General features: G+C 50.0%; 1 protein-coding gene across 1 annotated transcript in view; it reads left to right on the forward strand.

Annotated features, from left to right (window-relative positions):
• Nucleotides 1-1,625: 1,625 nt before the first annotated feature.
• Nucleotides 1,626-17,756, forward strand: part of EIF4EBP1 (eukaryotic translation initiation factor 4E binding protein 1) — a 31,116-nt gene continuing 14,985 nt past the window's right edge. Inside the window, exon 1 of the mRNA XM_055296001.2 lies at nt 1,626-1,856. Within this exon, the coding sequence (XP_055151976.1) occupies nt 1,712-1,856 (145 nt within the window). The 5' untranslated portion in view covers nt 1,626-1,711. The remainder of the gene's footprint in view (nt 1,857-17,756) is intronic.

Consider the following 17,756-nt stretch of genomic DNA (forward strand, 5'->3'; position numbering starts at 1 on the left):
GACAGGGTTTCACCATGTTGTCCAGGATGGTCTCAATCTCTTGACCTTGTGATCCGCCTGCCTCAGCCTCCCAAAGTGTTGGGATTACAGGCGTGAGCCACTGTGCCTGGCCCAAAATTAATTTTTATAATGTATTTTTCTTAACTCAGTATACTCAAAATATTATCAGTTCAACATACAATCAATATAGAAACAAATTATTCAGGTATTTTACATGATTGTTTTCACACTAAGTCTTTGAAATATGGTGTGTATGTTAAACTTGTGACAGTTTGGACTGGCCACATTTGGAGTGCTCAATGTGCACCTGTAGCTGGTGGCTACTGTCTTAGCCACTGTAGGTAGGCCTAAAGTTTCCCTCAAAAGTGAGACCAAACTCAACAGGTCTCCCTATCTCAGGCCTTGCCCTCCTTGGCCCATCCTGAAACTTCACTGGCTACTAGTTATCCTTCCAAAAAACAACTCAAATCATGTCATCCCCCTGCTTAAAAGATCTCTGATGTCTCCTGCCCTTCTAAGACAAAGTCCAAGCACTTTGGCATGATTTGAAAAACTCAACGACCTAACCCCAATTTCCTTTTTAAAAAATTATTATATATTTTTTAGAGATAGGGTCTCTGTCACTAAGGGTGGAGTGCAGTGGTATGATCACAGCTCACTGGAGCCTCAAACTCCTGGGCTCAAGCATCCTCCAGCTTCAGCTTCTTGAGTAGCTGGTTTTACAGGTGCACCACCCAATTTCCCTTTTAAACTGTCCTCCCCTCTTCACCCTCTTCCCCACAATATGTGCCCATAATGCTAAGAACTTCTCAAACCCAACAAGCTTTTCCATCCTCGGTCCTTCTTGCATTTTTCTCTCTCCCCTTGAACATCCATCCATCCATCCATCCATCCAACCATCCATCCATCCAAGGAGTAACTACTAAACCTCAGGTGGGCGTTGGACTCAATTCAGGGGCTATCGGGAAACCTCTTTGACAAACTCTTACTCCTCCCCTACGCCTTTCCCCACCCCCCAACTCCGCGCCCCCAGCTCTAAATTTAGCTCCCAGGACGCCGCTGGTTGGTTGACTCCTCCTCCCACACCCTCTCTAAAGGCCGGGAACGGAATTGTTAGCCCCTCCACCCCCACCCCCATCAAGGTCAAGAATTTGAAGCGGGGAGGGGGAGGGGGTTAGCATGACCACTCAATCCCCACTTTCTCATCTGAGGAACTAAGGCACGAAACAGGGAGTGCCGAAGGGTACACCGGGACTGATGTCCTAATGCAGAAACCGGGCCTTCCTGCAGTAGGCCGGGTCAGCTCGGATCTCCGCGCGGTCCTGAGTCGCCGCCCCCAACCCAGCCAAGGATTAACTTAGGCGAGCTATCCCGCCCGCCACCCCCATCCCCGTCCCTGCCAGCGTGGCGGGGAGGGACCCCGGACGGAGGGGCAGTCGTTGCGGGGCGGCGCCGGCCCCGTGCGGAAGAGCCCCTGAGCAGGCGGGAGTGGGTCGGGGGCGGCGGGGGATCCCACGTGGAAGCAGCGTCCTGGAGCTGGGTGGTGCTGCGGCACGGACTACAAATCCCAGGGGCGTGGGGCGGGAGAGGCGGGAGAGGCGGAAGGGGCGTCCTGGGGCGGGGCGGGGCGGGACGGGACGGGGCGAGGCGGAGCGAGGCTGGAGGCGCGGGAGGGCAGCGAGAGGTTCGCGGGTGCAGCGCACAGGAGACCATGTCCGGGGGCAGCAGCTGCAGCCAGACCCCAAGCCGGGCCATCCCCGCCACTCGCCGGGTGGTGCTCGGCGACGGCGTGCAGCTCCCGCCCGGGGACTACAGCACGACCCCCGGCGGCACGCTCTTCAGCACCACCCCAGGAGGTAGGCGCGGGCTTGGGGACGCCGCTTGCCGGCTCCTGGGCGGGCGGGAGGATCGGGAATCGCGGATTGGACCGGGTGTCCAGGCTCAAGGGCGCCGTGATTGGAAGGAGGGAGAAGAGGCATCGGGGAGACAGCGAGGGTCATGGAAGTGGCCGCCCGCCTGCTCTCTGAGTGCGTCTTCCAGACCCGAGTTGCAAACTGCCCCGTTCGTTTCCTCTTTCTGTTAGGTGTCAGACAGCTGACACCTAACAAACACGCACGCCTCCAGGGCTGCCACATGTCGAACTGTGCTGCCCCTTGTGGGTGTTGGGGGCGCTCCCGAGGCGGGAGAGGGCGGAGTCAGGGTGGCCCACGACCCAGGAGAGGCCTGGCCTGGTGTTTTTATGGGATGGGTATTATCTGTTGGGATAAATGATTCCTGCAAGGCCCTTTTTCCTTCCCGAAGCACCCCTAGTTTTGCGTTAGACACGCGCGCTCTGACGGAGGTTCGGATCTGGGGGTGCTCGCCTGCTCCAGCAGCGCCTCCCGGTCACCTGTGGCACGTTCCCCATTTACGCGAGTGGGATCTCCGCGGGGGGGCCTGGCGCCACGGGCAGGGCTGTGCAGAAAAACACGTTTTTCTGTCCGGGGAGAGGAGGAGGCACCGTGTGACCTCCCTGGGAGAGGATGAGGAAGAGGAAGCTGAGCTGGCACGGGTGGGGGGGCCAGCCTCGGGCTGCCCTCAGGAGCCTGGCATTCCCTCCCAGCCCCGAAGCCCCAGCGCACAGACGCTGATGAAACCTACGCGCCTGTTTGCATGATGAAACAAATCCTCGTGGCTCTCCACTCCCCTCCCATCGTCGCACTGCCCCCACCCCTTTTTGCTCCTCTCCCTTCATCCTCCTCCACGCTGCTTTCCAAACTACTCGAAAACGCGACAGATCTGGCGCTTTGCTCGGTGGCGGGTGGGGGCCACATGCTTATTTTCTCAGGCAGCTGTCCCACCAGCAGCGAGCACGGCCAGATCCGAGGTCCTCTGCTGTTTGATCCAAAACATACACTGTTAGAACGGTTAGGGATCTTGTCCAGCCCTGCCGCCTTATTCTACAGAGCCCAGCATTGAGGCCCCAGAGCTTGAACACGTGTCTGTTGCCCATTGTCACACCGTTTTCCCAGATTGGACGAGAAATAGCAACCAGGCAGAGAAGGGAGAAATGCTTCCTTTTCTATTAGAAATGAGCCAAGGAAAAGCTCGCAGGGGCTCTTGTTGCCGCTCCCGACTCATCCTCTTTCCCTTGCTGGGTCTTTTGTAGTCCATGCTGTTCTCCTTTGTCTCTGTCACAATGGTCTACCAGGACAATTCCTGACAATTTTGGAGTTCTTTCAACTGAGGGTATAAGTGTCTGCTGGATTTGTTCAGGGTGGGCCCTGAGGCCGGCCTGAAGGCGCAGGTAGCCCTTTTTTGCACCCTTTATTGCTGGATTGTTGGGTCAAATTGGAAGCCACAGATACTGTTTCTAGGCACTTCTGGCCCGGGTACCAAGGTTCACACCTGTAATCCCAGCATTTTGGGGAGCCGAGGCAGGAGAATTGCTTGAGGCCAGGAGTTCAAGACCAGCCTGGGCAACATAGTGAGACTCCATCTCTACAAAAAAAAAAAACAAAACAACAACAACAACAACAACAACAAAATGTTGTCCTAGCTACTACAGAGGCTGAGGCCAGAGGATCGCTTGAGCCCAGGAGTTGGAGGCTGTAGTGAGCTATGATTGACCACTGCACTCCAGCCTGGGTGACAGAGCGAGACCCTATCTCTAAAATAAATGATAAATATAAAATATAGGAACTTCGAATCCACTTTTCACTTTGGGTTGGGAAGTGGGGAGTGGGCAGGGGGCTGACAGACCACAGCAAATCCCCCTCCCTTTGAAGGTCTTTAGCAGTAGGGGGAGTGGGGAAGGGACTTCTGCATCAGGGCATAGCATATGTTTCTGAGATCACTGGAAGAAGCTAGCAGTGCCAGGAGCCTAAAGCCAGCTCACTCTTTGGGTCGTCCAGTGGAGCAGGTACAGCTCACAGTCCCTAAGCCAGGGAAACCCGGCTGACTTCCACTAAAGTCAAGAAGCCTGGTCGGCCTCGATTAGCCAAGGTGTGGACTCTTCCTCCAAAGCCCACCTCAGCCCACCTCTGCCAGGGCAGAGAAGCCGAAATGGTCACATCGCAGGACCCTTTTGCTTCAGAGCAGAACACTGCCTCTCAGTCTTCCAGGTGCTTGAGGATAACTGGGGGATTCATTTAAGTGCATATTCTGATTCTGTAGGTGGGGGTGGGAACTAGATTCAGCATTTCTTTTTCTTTTTTCTTTCTTTCTTTCTTTTTTTTTTTTTTTTTTTTGAGGCAGGGTCTCACTCTGTCGCCCAGGCTGGAGTGCAATGGCACGATCTCTGCTCACAGCAACCTCCACCTCCTGGGTTCAAGCAATCCTCCCACCCCAGCCTCCCAAATAGCTGGGACAACAGGCACGCACAACCCATGCCCGGCTAATTTTTGCATTTTGTGGTAGAGACGGGGTTTTACCATGTTGGCCAGGCTGGTCTCAAACTCCTGACCTCAAGTGATCTGCCTGCCTCAGCCTCCCAGAATGCTGGGATTACAGGCTTGAGTCACCATGCCTGGCCTAGATTTAGCATTTCTAACTAGCTCTCAGTGATTGGTGCACATACCACACTCTGAGTACTCAGGAATTAGTGGAACATAACTTCCCTCACCTTTCAGATCTCTGGAGTCTGGCAAAAAAAAAAAAAAAGATGGCTCCATCCAGGTAAACTTTGATCCATCTCTAAATCGTGGTGTGGAGAGCCAGGCTTTTGATAAGAGTGTCTGCACAGCTGTCTGCACCTGCTTACTTATAGGGACTCTCAGCTTCTTAGGAAGAACCATTGGAGTAAGTACCCACCTGTCACTCCTCCTGGGAATGGCCCTCAAGTGATTGTCCCTGGAGGGAAAGAAGCAGTGGTTAGGTTGCGCTATCTCCATTCCTATGACTCCAGTTTGCTTTCCTTGTTTTTTTTTTCCTGAGACAGGGTCTCACTGTGTCACCCAGGCTGGAGTACAGTGGCACAAACATAGCTCACTGCAGTCTCAAACTCCTGGGCTCAAGTGATCCTCCTGCCTCAGCCTTGCAAGTAGCTGGGACTATCGGCACGTGCCACCATGCCCTGCTAGTTTTTTTATTTTTTTGTAGAGGCAGGGTCTCTCTGTATTACCCAGGCTGGCCTCAGACTCCTGGGCTCAAGCAATCCTCCCACCTCGGCCTCCCAAACTGCTGCGATTATAGGCATGAGTCACCTCACTTGGCCTCCAGTTTGCTTTCCATGGTCATTAACCATTTGCACACTGAGGCTCTGCTCTGAGGTTAGCTGTCCGGAGTACTTAAGATAATTTAATTTAATTGCTGAAGGGAGTGTCATGTATGAATATTTGAGTCTGCGGAGTCTTAGAAATATCCAGCAACACTATAAACAGCTCATTAGCCAGCAGAACCTTTGAGTGGGTCAGAAAGAAACTTTCCCTCATCAATCTCCATATTCCCAGCTCCGTGTTGCAGGTTTGACTCTGAAGCCTACATACAGGCTCGGATGGCAGTTGTGCCAAAGACCCATACCTGGATAAAGTGAATCCGAGGTGAGCAGGTAGGGCTACAGGTGTTAATGGCACCCTGTTTGGTTAAGCAAACAAGGTCTGTGCCCAGGAAGCTTACCTTGGAGCAGCTCCCAAGTCTTTGGACATGAAACAGGCAGTGCTGGGAAGAGGGGGGCGTAGGCTGGGCACCGAAGCCAGGGCACAGCCCATGTCCTGAGGCCTTAGTTACATGGAGGGAAGAAGTTATTATTAAGGATGGGTTAAAAGAGCTTGGACATTAATGCGGTGAGGGAGAAAAAATGGATCCTCTTCTCACATTTACCTGAGCTTCCTTTTAAAGTGTTTGAAGGAACTGGGTGCAGTGGCTCACTCCTGTAATCCCAGCTACTAGGAAGGCTGAGACAGGAAAATTACTTGAGGCCAGGAGTTCAAGACCAGCCTGAGCAACATAGTGAAACTCTGTTGGTATAAATTAAATAAATAAAATTTTTTTAAGTGTTGGAGGCATTCCACACTGTGTCCCTTATTAAAGATTTGGTGGGGGGTTCCTGGTGTAGAGCACCCCAAAATCCCTCCAATCCTCAGACTCCTTTTTATTATTTTATTATTATTTTGAGATGGAGTTTCGCTCTTGCTGCCCAGGCTGGAGTGCAGTGGTGCGATCTTGGCTCACTGCAACCTACGCCTCCTGGTTTCAAGCGATTCTCCTGCCTCAGCCTCCCAAGTAGCTTGGATTACAGGCATGTGCCACCACACCCGGCTAATTTTTGTATTTTTATTAGAGACAGGGTTTCACCATGTTAGTCAGGCTGGTCTCAAACTCCTGACCTCAGGCGATCCACCCACCTTGGCCTCCCAAAGTGCTGGGATTACAGGCATGAGCCACCACACCCGGCCATTTTATTTTATTTTACTTTATTTTATTTTATTTATTTTATATTTTATTTTATTTTATTTTTGAGGCAGTCTAACTCTGTCGCCCAGGCTAGAGTGCAGTGGTGTGATCTCAGCTCACTGCAGCTTCCACCTGCCAGGTTCAGGCCAATTCTTCTGCCTCAGCCTCCCAGGTAGCTGGGATGACGGGCACGCACCACCATACCCAGCTAATTATTTATTTATTATTATTATTATTTTCCTCAAGATGGAGCCTTGCTCTGTCGCCCAGGCTGGAGTGCAATGGTGCGAACTCGGCTCACTGCAACCTCCGCCTCCTGGGTTCAAGCAATTCTCCTGCCTCAGCCTCCCGAATAGCTGGGTTTACAGGCGCGCGCTACCATGCCTGGCTAATTTTTTGTATTTTTAGTAGAGACGGGGTTTCACCACGTTGGCCAGGCTGGTCTCGAACTCCTGACCTCGTGATCCGCCCGCTTCAGCCTCCCAAAGTGCTGACATTACAGCCGTGAGTCACCTCGCCCAGCCTATTTTATTTTATTTTTGAGGCAGAGTCTCATTCTGTCACCCAGGCTGGAATGCAGTGGCACTGTCTCAGCTCACTGCAGCATCCGCCTCCTTGGTTCAAGCAATTCTCCTGCCTCGGCCTCCCGAGTAGCTGGGACCACACACCTGGCTATTTATTTTTGTAGAGACAGGGTCATGCTTTGTTTCCGAGTCTGGCCCTCTAGTTTTTTATTATTTGAAAGGAGAGGCCAGGTGCGATGGCTCACACCTGTAATCCCAGCACTTTGGGAGGCTGAGCAGATCACCTGAGGTCAGGAGTTCAAGGCCAGCTTGGCCAACATGGTGAAACCCCATCTCTAATAAAAATACAAAAAAAAATTAGCCGGGCCTGGTGGCAGACGCCTGTAATCCCAGCTACTCAGGAGGCTGAGGCACGAGACTCACTCAAACGATTCTGGGTGACAAGAGTGAAACTCCGTCTCAAAAAAAAAAGAGAGAGAGTTTGATTTTTTTTTCTTCCTAAAAGAGCAAAAAAGTCCTTCATTGCCAAATCTGAGGAAAAAGGGTCAGCAGAGCGGTACCATATTTATCCATTGACATAAAGTAGTGAGGCATTTTCTCATATGGACCTTTATTTTCATGTTCTGGAAGATGAGTTAGGAAGGCACAGCAATATTGTTTCTTTCTTTTTTTTTTTTTCTTTTTATTTGAAACAGGGTCTCACTTTGTCACCCAGGCTGGAGTGCAGTTGCAGCCTCAACCTCCTGGGCTCAAGCAATCCTCCCATCTCAGCCTCCCAAGTAGCTGGGACTACAGGCATGCACCACCACGCCTGGCTAATTTTTGTGTTTTTTGGTAGAGATGGGGTTTCGCCATCTTGCCCAGGCTGGCCTCAAACTCCTGAGCTCAAGTAATCCACCCGCCTTGACCTTCCAAAGTTCTGGGATTATAGGCATGCTTCACTGTGCCTGGCCTGGGAAGGCACAGCAATATTGAAAAAAAGGAACATTGCTTTCTAAGGTGAGTTTTTAAAGAAAAAATGTTCAGTTGTGCACATAGATTCTTGCCTGTGCTAACAAACACATGAAAAACCTGTTTCTTTCTGGTCTGACTTAGACCCATGCCTGGGGTCTCTCTCCATTATGATTCATAGCGAATGGATCACACGTATTTGTTTACGTGTTTGTTCTCTAGGTTAGCCAGGAAATTTTTTCTGAGCAGTCTTACTCATCTTTGTATCCACATGACCTAATGCCAGGTCTAGTGTCTGGAAGGTGAAGAGTTGAAAAGAATGCTGGAATGAAAGCGTTCCCCTCAGGATAACCTAGTTTTCTTATTTTATTTATTTATTTATTTATTTTTGAGACTGAGTCTTGCTCTGTCGCCGAGGCTGGAGTGCAGTGGCGCGATCTCAGCTCACTGCAACCTCCACCTCCCTGGTTCGAGTGATTCTCCTGCCTCGCCTCCTGAGTAGCTGGGATTACAGGCACGCACCACCACACCCAGCTAATTTTTGTATTTTTAGTAGAGACAGGGTTTCACCATGTTGGCCAGGATGGTCTCAATCTCCTGACCTTGTGATCCGCCCGCCCCGACCTCCCAAAGTGCTGGGATTACAGGCGTGAGCCACCATGCCTGGTCGGGATAACCTAGTTTTCTTACTATCAAGCCTGAGTCTCCGCTGGCTTAATGATGACGTTTAAATTTCCTTTTCTGTCTTTTCAGTTGCAGGGTATAAGTGTTTATCTCAGAATGTCCCAGGGGCAGAAACTAACTTTCTCTGTTTTGATGTTGTTGTCTGTTTTTTGTTTGTTTGTTTGAGACAAAGTCTTACTCTGTTGCAGGTTGGAGTACAGTGGCACGATCATGGCTCGCTGCAGTCTCGACCCCTTGAGCTCAGGTGATCCTTTTGCCTCAGCCTCCCCAGTAGCTGGGACTACAGGCACACGCCACCACGCCTGGCTAATCTTTAAATTTTTAGTAGTGACAAGAGTTTTGTCATGTTGCCCAGGCTGGTCTGGAACTCCTGGGCTCAAGAGATCCACCACCTCAGCCTCCCAAAACACTGGGATTACAGGCGTGAGCCACTGGACCGGCCAGAGAATAACCTTCTCTGAACCCTCCTACTTATCCTCATACAGATTAGTCCCCGATTATGATGATGTGACTACAATTTTTGACTTTACGATGGTATGAAAGTGATATGTGTTCAGTAGAAATTGTACTTTTTAAATTTGTTTTTAAGACAGATTCTTGGCTGGGCACAGTGGCTCATGCCTGTAATCCCAGCACTTTGGGAGGCTGAGGCGGGTGGATCATGAGGTCAAGAGATAGAGACCATCCTGGCTAACATGGTGAAACCCCGTCTCTACTAAAAGTACAAAAAATTAGGGTGTGGTGGCACACGCCTGTACTCGCAGCTGCTCAGGAGGCTGAGGCAGAAGAATCGCTTGAAGCCGGGAGGCGGAGGTTGCAGTGAGCCGAGATTGCGCCACTGCACTCCAGCCTGGGAGACAGAGCAAGACTCTGTCTCAAAAAAAAAAAAAACAAAACAGGCAGAGTCTTGTTCTATTACCCATGTTAGAGTGCATTGGCATGAATATTGGCTCACTGCAACCTCAGCCTCCCAAGTAGCTGGGTTTACAGGTGTGCACCACCACGCCCAGCCTAGAAATTGTACATTGAATTGTGAATTTTGATCTGTTTCTGGGCCAGCGATACGAGGTACATACTCTCGAGATGCTCGGCAGGGACAGTGAGCTGCAGCTCCCATTTAGCCCTACAAACATGAGGACAAATGGCCAGTCACAAGCTTGTCCAACCCGAGGCCCTCAGGCCACATGCGCCCTGGACAGCTTTGAATGAGGCCCAGTACAAGTCCATAAACTTCCTTAAAACATTATGAAATTCCTTTCTTTTTTTTTTTTTTTTTTTTTTTTTTTAAGCTCGGCTGGAGTGCAATGGCACAATCTTGGCTCACCGCAACCTCTGCTTCCCAGGTTCAAGTGATTCTCCTGCTTCAGCCTCCCGAGTAGCTGGGATTACAGGCATGGGCGACCACACCCAGCTAATTTTGTATTTTTAGTAGAGACGGTGTTTCTCTATGTTGGTCAGGCTGGTCTCGAACTCCCAAGTTCAGGTGATCCGCCCGCCTCATCCTCCCAAAGTGCTGGGATTACAGGCATGAGCCACCGTGCCCAGCCATTGTTAGTGTATTTTCTGTGTGGTCCAAGACAATTCTTCTTCCAGTGTAGCCCAGGGAAGCCAGAAGATTGGACAGCCCACTATAGAGTCTATAGTGTGCTGTGTTGCCAGGTGGTTTTGTCCAACTGCAGGCTATGTAAGTGTTCTGAGCACATTTAAGGTAGGGAAGGCTAAGCTATAATGTTCAGTAGGTTAGGTGTACTAAATGCTTTTTTTTTTTTTTTTTGAGATAGAGTGTTGCTCTGTCGCCCAGGCTGGAGTGCAGTGGTGCAATCTCTGCTTGCTGCAACCTCTGCCTCCCAGGTTCAAGCCATTCTCCTGCCTCAGCCTCTCGAGTAGCTGGGATTACAGGCGTGTGCCACCACACCCGACTAATTTTGTATTTTTAGTAGAGATGGGGTTTCATCATATTGGCCAGGCTGGTCTCGAACTCCTGACCTCAAGTGATCTGCCCGCCTCGGCCTGCCAAAGTACTGGAATTACAGGCATGAGCCACCGTGCCTGGCCCTAAATGAATTTTTAACTTAAGATATTTTCTATGTATGGTGGATTTGTTGGGACATACTTCATTTTAAGTCAAGGAACATTTGTATTAAACAGTATTGCTGATATTACTTGTCCCAATATTACTGAACAGGGAGTGGATGTGACTTTTTCGTTTCTTTTTTTAAAAAAACAAAAAAACTTTTTAAAGATAAGGCCTCACCTCTGTGGCCCAGGCTGGAGTGCCTATGGGCTGAAGTGCAGTGGCGCGATCACCACTCACTGTAACTTTGGGTCCTGGGCTCAAGCAATCTTCCTGCCTCAGCTTCCCAAGTAGCTGGGACCACAGACACATGCTGCCACACCTGGCTAATTTTTATTTTTTATAGAGATGAGGTCTCTCTATGTTGCCCAGGCTGGTCTTGAACTCCTGGCCTCAGGCAATCCTCCTGCCTCAACCTCCCAAAGCATTGGGATTACAGATGTGAGCCACTGCACCTGGCAACTTTTTCTTACACTGAACAAGGCAGTATTGGGGCCATGGTCTCAGACACTGGGACTGATGCTCTTTATTTACCTGTTTGCATCCAGCATTGCTGACAAGGCATGAGTAGGTAACTGCTGATCACTGGCGTTTGGGCATACGCAGCAAAACGCTCCATGTAATCTAATGGTTATGCCCATGAAAGCTCATTAAGAGAGCTCAGATACTAGGCCCAGAGGATCAGCGCTTCTTAAGTGTGCAGGGACACTTGGTGAAAATGGTTGTATCAGTTAGCTATTGCTGTATAACAAGCCATCCCCAAACAGTGACTAAACAGTAGCGATTTGTTATTGCTCTCCATCTTTTGAGCTCATTGGGTTCTTTGTAGATCTTGCTGAGCTTACTCATATGGCTGCATACAGTGTATGACTGGATTGTCCTGGGGTGGAAGCTCCAAGATGGTCTTACCCATACATCTGGGGCATTGCTGGGGACAGCTGGAAGCCTGGGAGTTCCCTCTATCCTCTTGGTCTCCCAACATTCTGATCACTCAGTAGTCTAGCTTGAGTTTTATTTACATGGTAGTTTCCAAGGCCACTTAAGGCCTAGGCTCAGAAGTCCCGTAACATCACTTACCAAGTATTCTATCAGTCAAAGCAAGTCACAGGGCCAGCCCAGATTCAGGGAGAGGGGAAGTAAATGCCTTTTGTTGTTGTTGTTGTTGTTGTTGTTTTGAGACAGGGTCTCTCTCTGTTGCCTGAGTAGCTGGGATTACAAGCGTGCACCACAGGCCCAGCTAATTTTTGTATTTTTAGTAGAGACAGGGTTTTACCATGTTGCCCATGCTGGTCTTGAACTCTTGAGCTGAAGTGATCCGCCTGCCTCAGCTTCCCAAAGTGCTGGGATTACAGGCGTGAGCCATCGCGCCTGGCCTTTTTTGTTTGCTTGTTTGTTTGACAGAATCTGGCTCTGTCGCCCAGGCCAGAGTGCAGTGGCACGATCTCAGCTCACTGCAACCTCAGCCTCCCAAGTAGCTGGGATTACAGGCACCTGCCACCACGCCTGGCTAATTTTTGTATTTTTAGTAGAGACGGAGTCTCACCATGTTGGCCAGCCTGGTCTCGAACTTCTAACCTCAGGTGATCTGCCTGCCTTGGCCTCCCAAATCACTGGGATTACAGGCATGAGCCACCACACCTGGCAGGAAATATATGCCTTTTAATGAGAGAAGCTACATGTGCAAACAGGAATGGGAGGAGTGGTAGGAGCCACACTTTCGAATAATCCTCCACAAGGGCCAGACCTCAAAGAATGGGTCTTAGAGGGAACATGCTGCCTGTCCTGATGTGTGGCCAGCAGAGCCAGGACCAGGTGCAGAAGCCGACTGGAATCACAACCCTGTGAATCAGGGTTAAAGAACAAAGGACACCTTCCTGAAGGTACTGACTCATAGATCCCATACCCTGTTCTCACAGCCTTATGTTCACCTCCCCAAAGCAAACCACACAGGGTCGGGTGCAGTAGCTCATGCCTGTAATCCCAGCACTGTGGGAAGCCAAGGCAGGTGGATTGCTTGAGGCCAGGAGTTCGAGACCAGCTTGGGCAACATAGTGAGACCCTGTCTTTAAAAAAAATTTTTAAAACTAGCCAGGCATAGCAGCATGCACCTGTAGTCCTAGTTACTTGGGAAGCTGAGGCAGGAGGATCTCTGGAGCCCAGGAATTTGAGGTTACGGTGAGCTATGATCACGCCACTGCACTTCAGCCTGTGTAACAGAGTGAGACCCTGTCTCAGAAGAGAAAAAAAAGCAAACCACACAGGTGGCCACGATGCTGGACCACTAAGCAATATATTCCTCTTTGTGTTGTGCCTTCATTGCAGGCCACTACCCAAACCATCTCCTCTTCCCCGTCCAAGTGTCCTGCAGGCCAGGCTTTGGGAACACTCTTCAGAGGAGCCCACACCTGCCCTGCCCTGCCCAGCTCTACCATATGAATATCCTTAATTTTCTGTAGTACTTGCAGTAGGATGGACTCGTGTCTGTACCCAGCAGTACCAAACCAGGCAGGAGTGAGAATAGCAGAGGGTGCAGTCGGGCTCAGTACTCCCTTTGGTTTGGAAGTGGACAGTGTGGAGGTCTCTTGCCTTAAGGAGCATGTGTGTGAGTGTGTGGTGTAAACAGATTTCTCTCTTCTGCCCTTCTGAACACAAGGGTAGAGTGGGCTTGCATTAGTTTACTATGGCTGCCATAACAAAATACCACAGATTGGGTGCTTTAAACAAAATGAATCATCTCCCAGTTCTGGAGGCTGGAAGTCCAAGATCAAAGTGCCAGCAGGGCTGGGTTCTGAGGCCCTTCTCCTTGGCTTGCAGATGGCTGCCTTCTCCCTGTGCCTGCACGTGGGCCTTCCTCTGTCTGCATCCAAATCTCTTCTCATAAGGACCCCAGTCAGATTGGATTAGGGCCCCACCCTAACATCCTCGTTTTAATTTAATCATTCCCTTAAAGACTTTATCTCCAAATACAGTTACATTCCGAGGTACTGGGGTCGGGCTTCAACATAAGAGTTTTGGGGGCAGGCTGAGCATGGTGGCTCATGCCTGTAATCCCAGCACTTTGGGAGGTCAAGGCGGGCAGATCACTTGAGGTCAGGAGTTCTCAAGACCAGCCTGGCCAACATGGCAAAACTCTGTCTCTACTGAAAATACAAAAAATTACCCAGGCATGGTAGCGGGTGCCTATAATCTCAGCTACCAGGAGGAGGCTGAGGCAGGAGAATCTCTGGAACCGGGGAGGCGGAGGCTGCAGTGAGCTAAGATCATGCCACTGAACTCCAGTCTGGGTGACAGAGAGAGACCCCATCTCACACACATTTTGGGGAGAGATGCTATGCAACTATTCAGCTTATAACAGGGCCATCCCCCTTTCCAACTGGGACAGCAATCACTGCTGTTTGTAATGGGAGGCATTTCAGAAGGGCATTCCCTATTGGTAATGAGTTTCAGGGACAGCTTCACCCATAGGGTGCATTTGAAGTGTTTGGGAGGAGATTAAGGAAGGGGAGGAGCTTGGCCAGCAATCAGAATAATTAGCTCAGCTATTTTTTTCTGAAAGTCTCTGTCAAAGCCAATTTTCTTTTCTTTTTTTTTTTTGAGATGGAGTCTTGCTCTGTTGCCCAGGCTGGAGTGCAGTGGTGCGATCTCGGCTCACTGCAACCTCCGCCTCTTGGATTCAAGCAATTCTCCTGCCTCAGCCTCCTGAGTAGCTGGGACCACAGGTGCGTGCCACCACACCCTGCTAATTTTTGTATTTTTAGTAGAGACAGGGTTTCACTATGTTGGCAGGCTGGTCTCGAACTCCTGACCTCAGACAATCCACCTGCCTCAGCCTCCGAAAGTTCTGGGATAACAGGTGTGAGCTACCACACCTGGCCTGAAGCCAATTTTCAAAGAAACTGACCTATTCCCTCCCATGTCAGGACCTCAGAGGGAGAGGCTGCGGATCGTCCCCATCTGGTATCCAGCAGCTTCATAAGACCCCTAGCCCCTGAAAAATGTTGGGATCTTGGTTCTCTTTGTGGAGGTCGGCGGTTGGGGGGCAGAGGTAAAGAAAAGTCTTGGACTGAGCGTGCTCTGCATCTCTCACCAAGATTCCACCCCCGCCCCCCCGCCCCGGCAGTTCTGTCCTGCTTGTTAAATAGACCAGCCAGCCAGAAAAACCACCCAGACACATGCGATTCCTCCCTGGACTGTGTGGCGAGGAGGGAGGGAAGACCGAGATTCTGGCATGTCAGCGTATTCACCTCTAGGTTAACAAGGAGCTGCTGCTCAGACCTGGAGTTCAGATTGTCCAGGGTGTTTTGCTCACTGGCTGTTGGCTTGGATCTGAGCACAAGCATTTGTACCTCCCCCACCCCGGCCCTGTTGTGAAATGCTCTCCCTCTCCCTGGAATGGAAACTGCAGTTCTAGGAATTCCATCCTCGTACTCTCACTAAGCCTCACGTCCCCCCATCCAGTGGAAGAATGCTTCTGCCAAAGGAAGCCCAGGGGAAAGTGAGGGCCATGCGCGGCTCAGTTTACAGAAGTCCTATCCAGCCGCAGAGTATGGGCACTGGAGGGCTATGGGGAAGCGCTCAAGGCAGGGAACATCCTGTTCTGACAAGCATCCAGAAGTCTAAGACCTCTTATTTTTTCCAGCTGAGAGTGTTAGCTAAGGGGTGGTAGCCTGGTCTGCCTTACTGATTTTATTTTATTTTGTAGAGACAGGGTCTCACTCTGTCACCCAGGCTGGGAGTACAGTAGCATGATCCCAGCTCATTGCAGCCTCAAACTCCCGGGCTAAAGCGATCCTCCTGCCTCAGCCTCTTGAGTAGCTGGGACCATAGGTGCATGCCATCATGCCAGGCTACTTTTTAAATTTTTTGTAGAGGTGGGGGTCTCACTGTGTTGCCCAGGCTGGTCTCAAACTCCTGGTCTCAAGCAGTCCTCATGCGTTGGCAGGCATGATCCAGCCTTGCTAATTTTAAACAGTAGGAGGCATTTAGGATTGGAGTCAAGGTGGGTTAGGTTGGCCTCTGGACGGCTGTGAGGGGACAGCCTTTCTGGGCCTCAGTTTCCTCTTCTGCAAGGTGAGGCTCCTGCGTGGGGAGTTGTAAGGGGGAATACCTAGCACGTCAGGCTGTGAGCACAGACCGGAGGGGATGACAGATGGCAACCACGATTGCTGTATGCACCTCGCCTGAAAATCTAAGCATTCATTCATGCAGCACTCCAATGCTCCTTGGCCTCCAAAAATGCTTCCTGCTCTCGGCTCGTGACATCTTTCTTTGGTTGCGTATGTTCTCCCAAGTGATCTTCTCTTTAACAGCAATTATGTGAGTGTCACTTTATTCTCAAAGAATCTTGATGTTCTTTATTTTGTTTAATCTTCACGATACTCCTCTGAGGTGTGGATTTTGTTATTCCCTCCCTCTTATAACTGAGGAATGAAAGTGCAACTTGGAGTTCGGGGACTGGTATGTGGCAAGCCCAGGTTTGAGCCCAGAACATCTGCCTCCAAGCACTGTGCTATTTGTACATTAAGTACCTGCCAACAAGGAGCTCCTAAAAATAAATGGCACATGCCTGGTGCTTTCAAAATAGTTTGAATGAGCCTAGTACAATGCCGTTGTTTTACAGGTGAGGAAACTAGAACCTAAGGGAATGTCTCTATGGCTTTATTTATTGTAATCCCAGAACTTTGGGAGGCCGAGGTGGGGGGATTGCTTGAGCCCACAAGTTCAAGACCAGCCAAGGCAACACGACAAAACCTTGTCCACAAAAAAAAAAAAAAAAAAAAATTAGCTGGGCATGGTGGTGCATGCCTGTAGTCCCAGCTACTTGGGAGGCTGAGGCAAGAGGATCACTTGAGCCCAGAAGGCAGAAGTTGCAGTAAGCCAAGATCACACTATTGTTCTCCAGCCTGGGCAACAGAGCGAGACTCTATCTCAAAAAATAATAATAATGATAATTAGTTAATAGAAGTATTTATTTACTTATTTTTAGAGACAGATCTTGTTCCGTCTCCCAGGTTACCGTACAGTGGTAAAATTGTAGTTCCCTGCAACCTTGAATTCTGGGTTCAAGCCATCCTCCTGCCTCAGCCTCCTAAGTAGCTGGGACTGCAGACATGCACCACGACACCTGACTAATTTTTTTGTTTGTTTGTTTGAGACGGAGTCTTGCTCTGTCACCCAAGCTGGAGTGCAATGGTGCGATTTTGGCTCACTGCAACCTCTGCCTGGGTTTAAGCAATTCTCCTGCCTCAGCCTTCCAAGTAGCTGGGATTACAGGTGTCTGCCACCATGCCCAGCTAATTTTTGTATTTTTGATAGAGACAGGGTTTCACCATGTTGGTCAGGCTGGTCTCAAACTCCTGACCTCAAGTGATCTACCTGCCTCGGCCTCCCAGTGTGCTGGGATTACAGGCGTGAGCTACCCCACCCGGCCTACACCTGGCTAATTTTTAACTTCTTTTGTAGAGATGGGATCGTGCTTTGTTACCCATGCTGGTCTGGAACCCCTCCGTTGCTTTATACATTGAAAGCAAACTACTGTCACCACAAAGCATGCCTTGAAAAAAAAATATCATTCCTATATTTGGTGCACATTTGCAGTTTAAAATCCTGAAGGATACTGGCTAAGAAACATGCTGAAGTTCATGATGGTCCTTGGTTTCCGTGGGCCTAAAAAGGAGGCAGGACGCCCTCACCTTGTCCTTTCCAAGTGTCTCTCCTGAGTTGCTTACCTGTCCTCCGATTTATCCCTGCTTTGACTGATAATTGGTTGCTAGGATGGGACTGAATAAATGGTGAAATATGTCACCTGGACCCTGCAGGTCATGATAATAACTAGAATTGTATGGGGCTTACATTGTGTCAGCCACTGTTCAAATCCACACAGTAACCCTATGAAGTTGGCACTGTCATCATCATCATCATCATTGTCGTCGCCAATCTGCAGAAGCAGAAACTGAGGCACAAAGAGTTTAAGTCATAACTTGCCCAGAGTCGCGAGAGCTAGCAAGTGGAATGACAGAGCTGGGTTTCCAAAGGATTTCAGGTAGAATGAGCCTCAGTTACTGTCCCCAGCTAGTTCAAGACCAAACCTTGAACTCTACCCCCAGCACACGACGGGCTGGATCCCAGCTACACAAATGGTTTGAGGTGTA

Source organism: Symphalangus syndactylus, chromosome 10 (assembly GCF_028878055.3).
Source record: "Symphalangus syndactylus isolate Jambi chromosome 10, NHGRI_mSymSyn1-v2.1_pri, whole genome shotgun sequence".
Lineage (NCBI taxonomy): Eukaryota > Metazoa > Chordata > Mammalia > Primates > Hylobatidae > Symphalangus > Symphalangus syndactylus.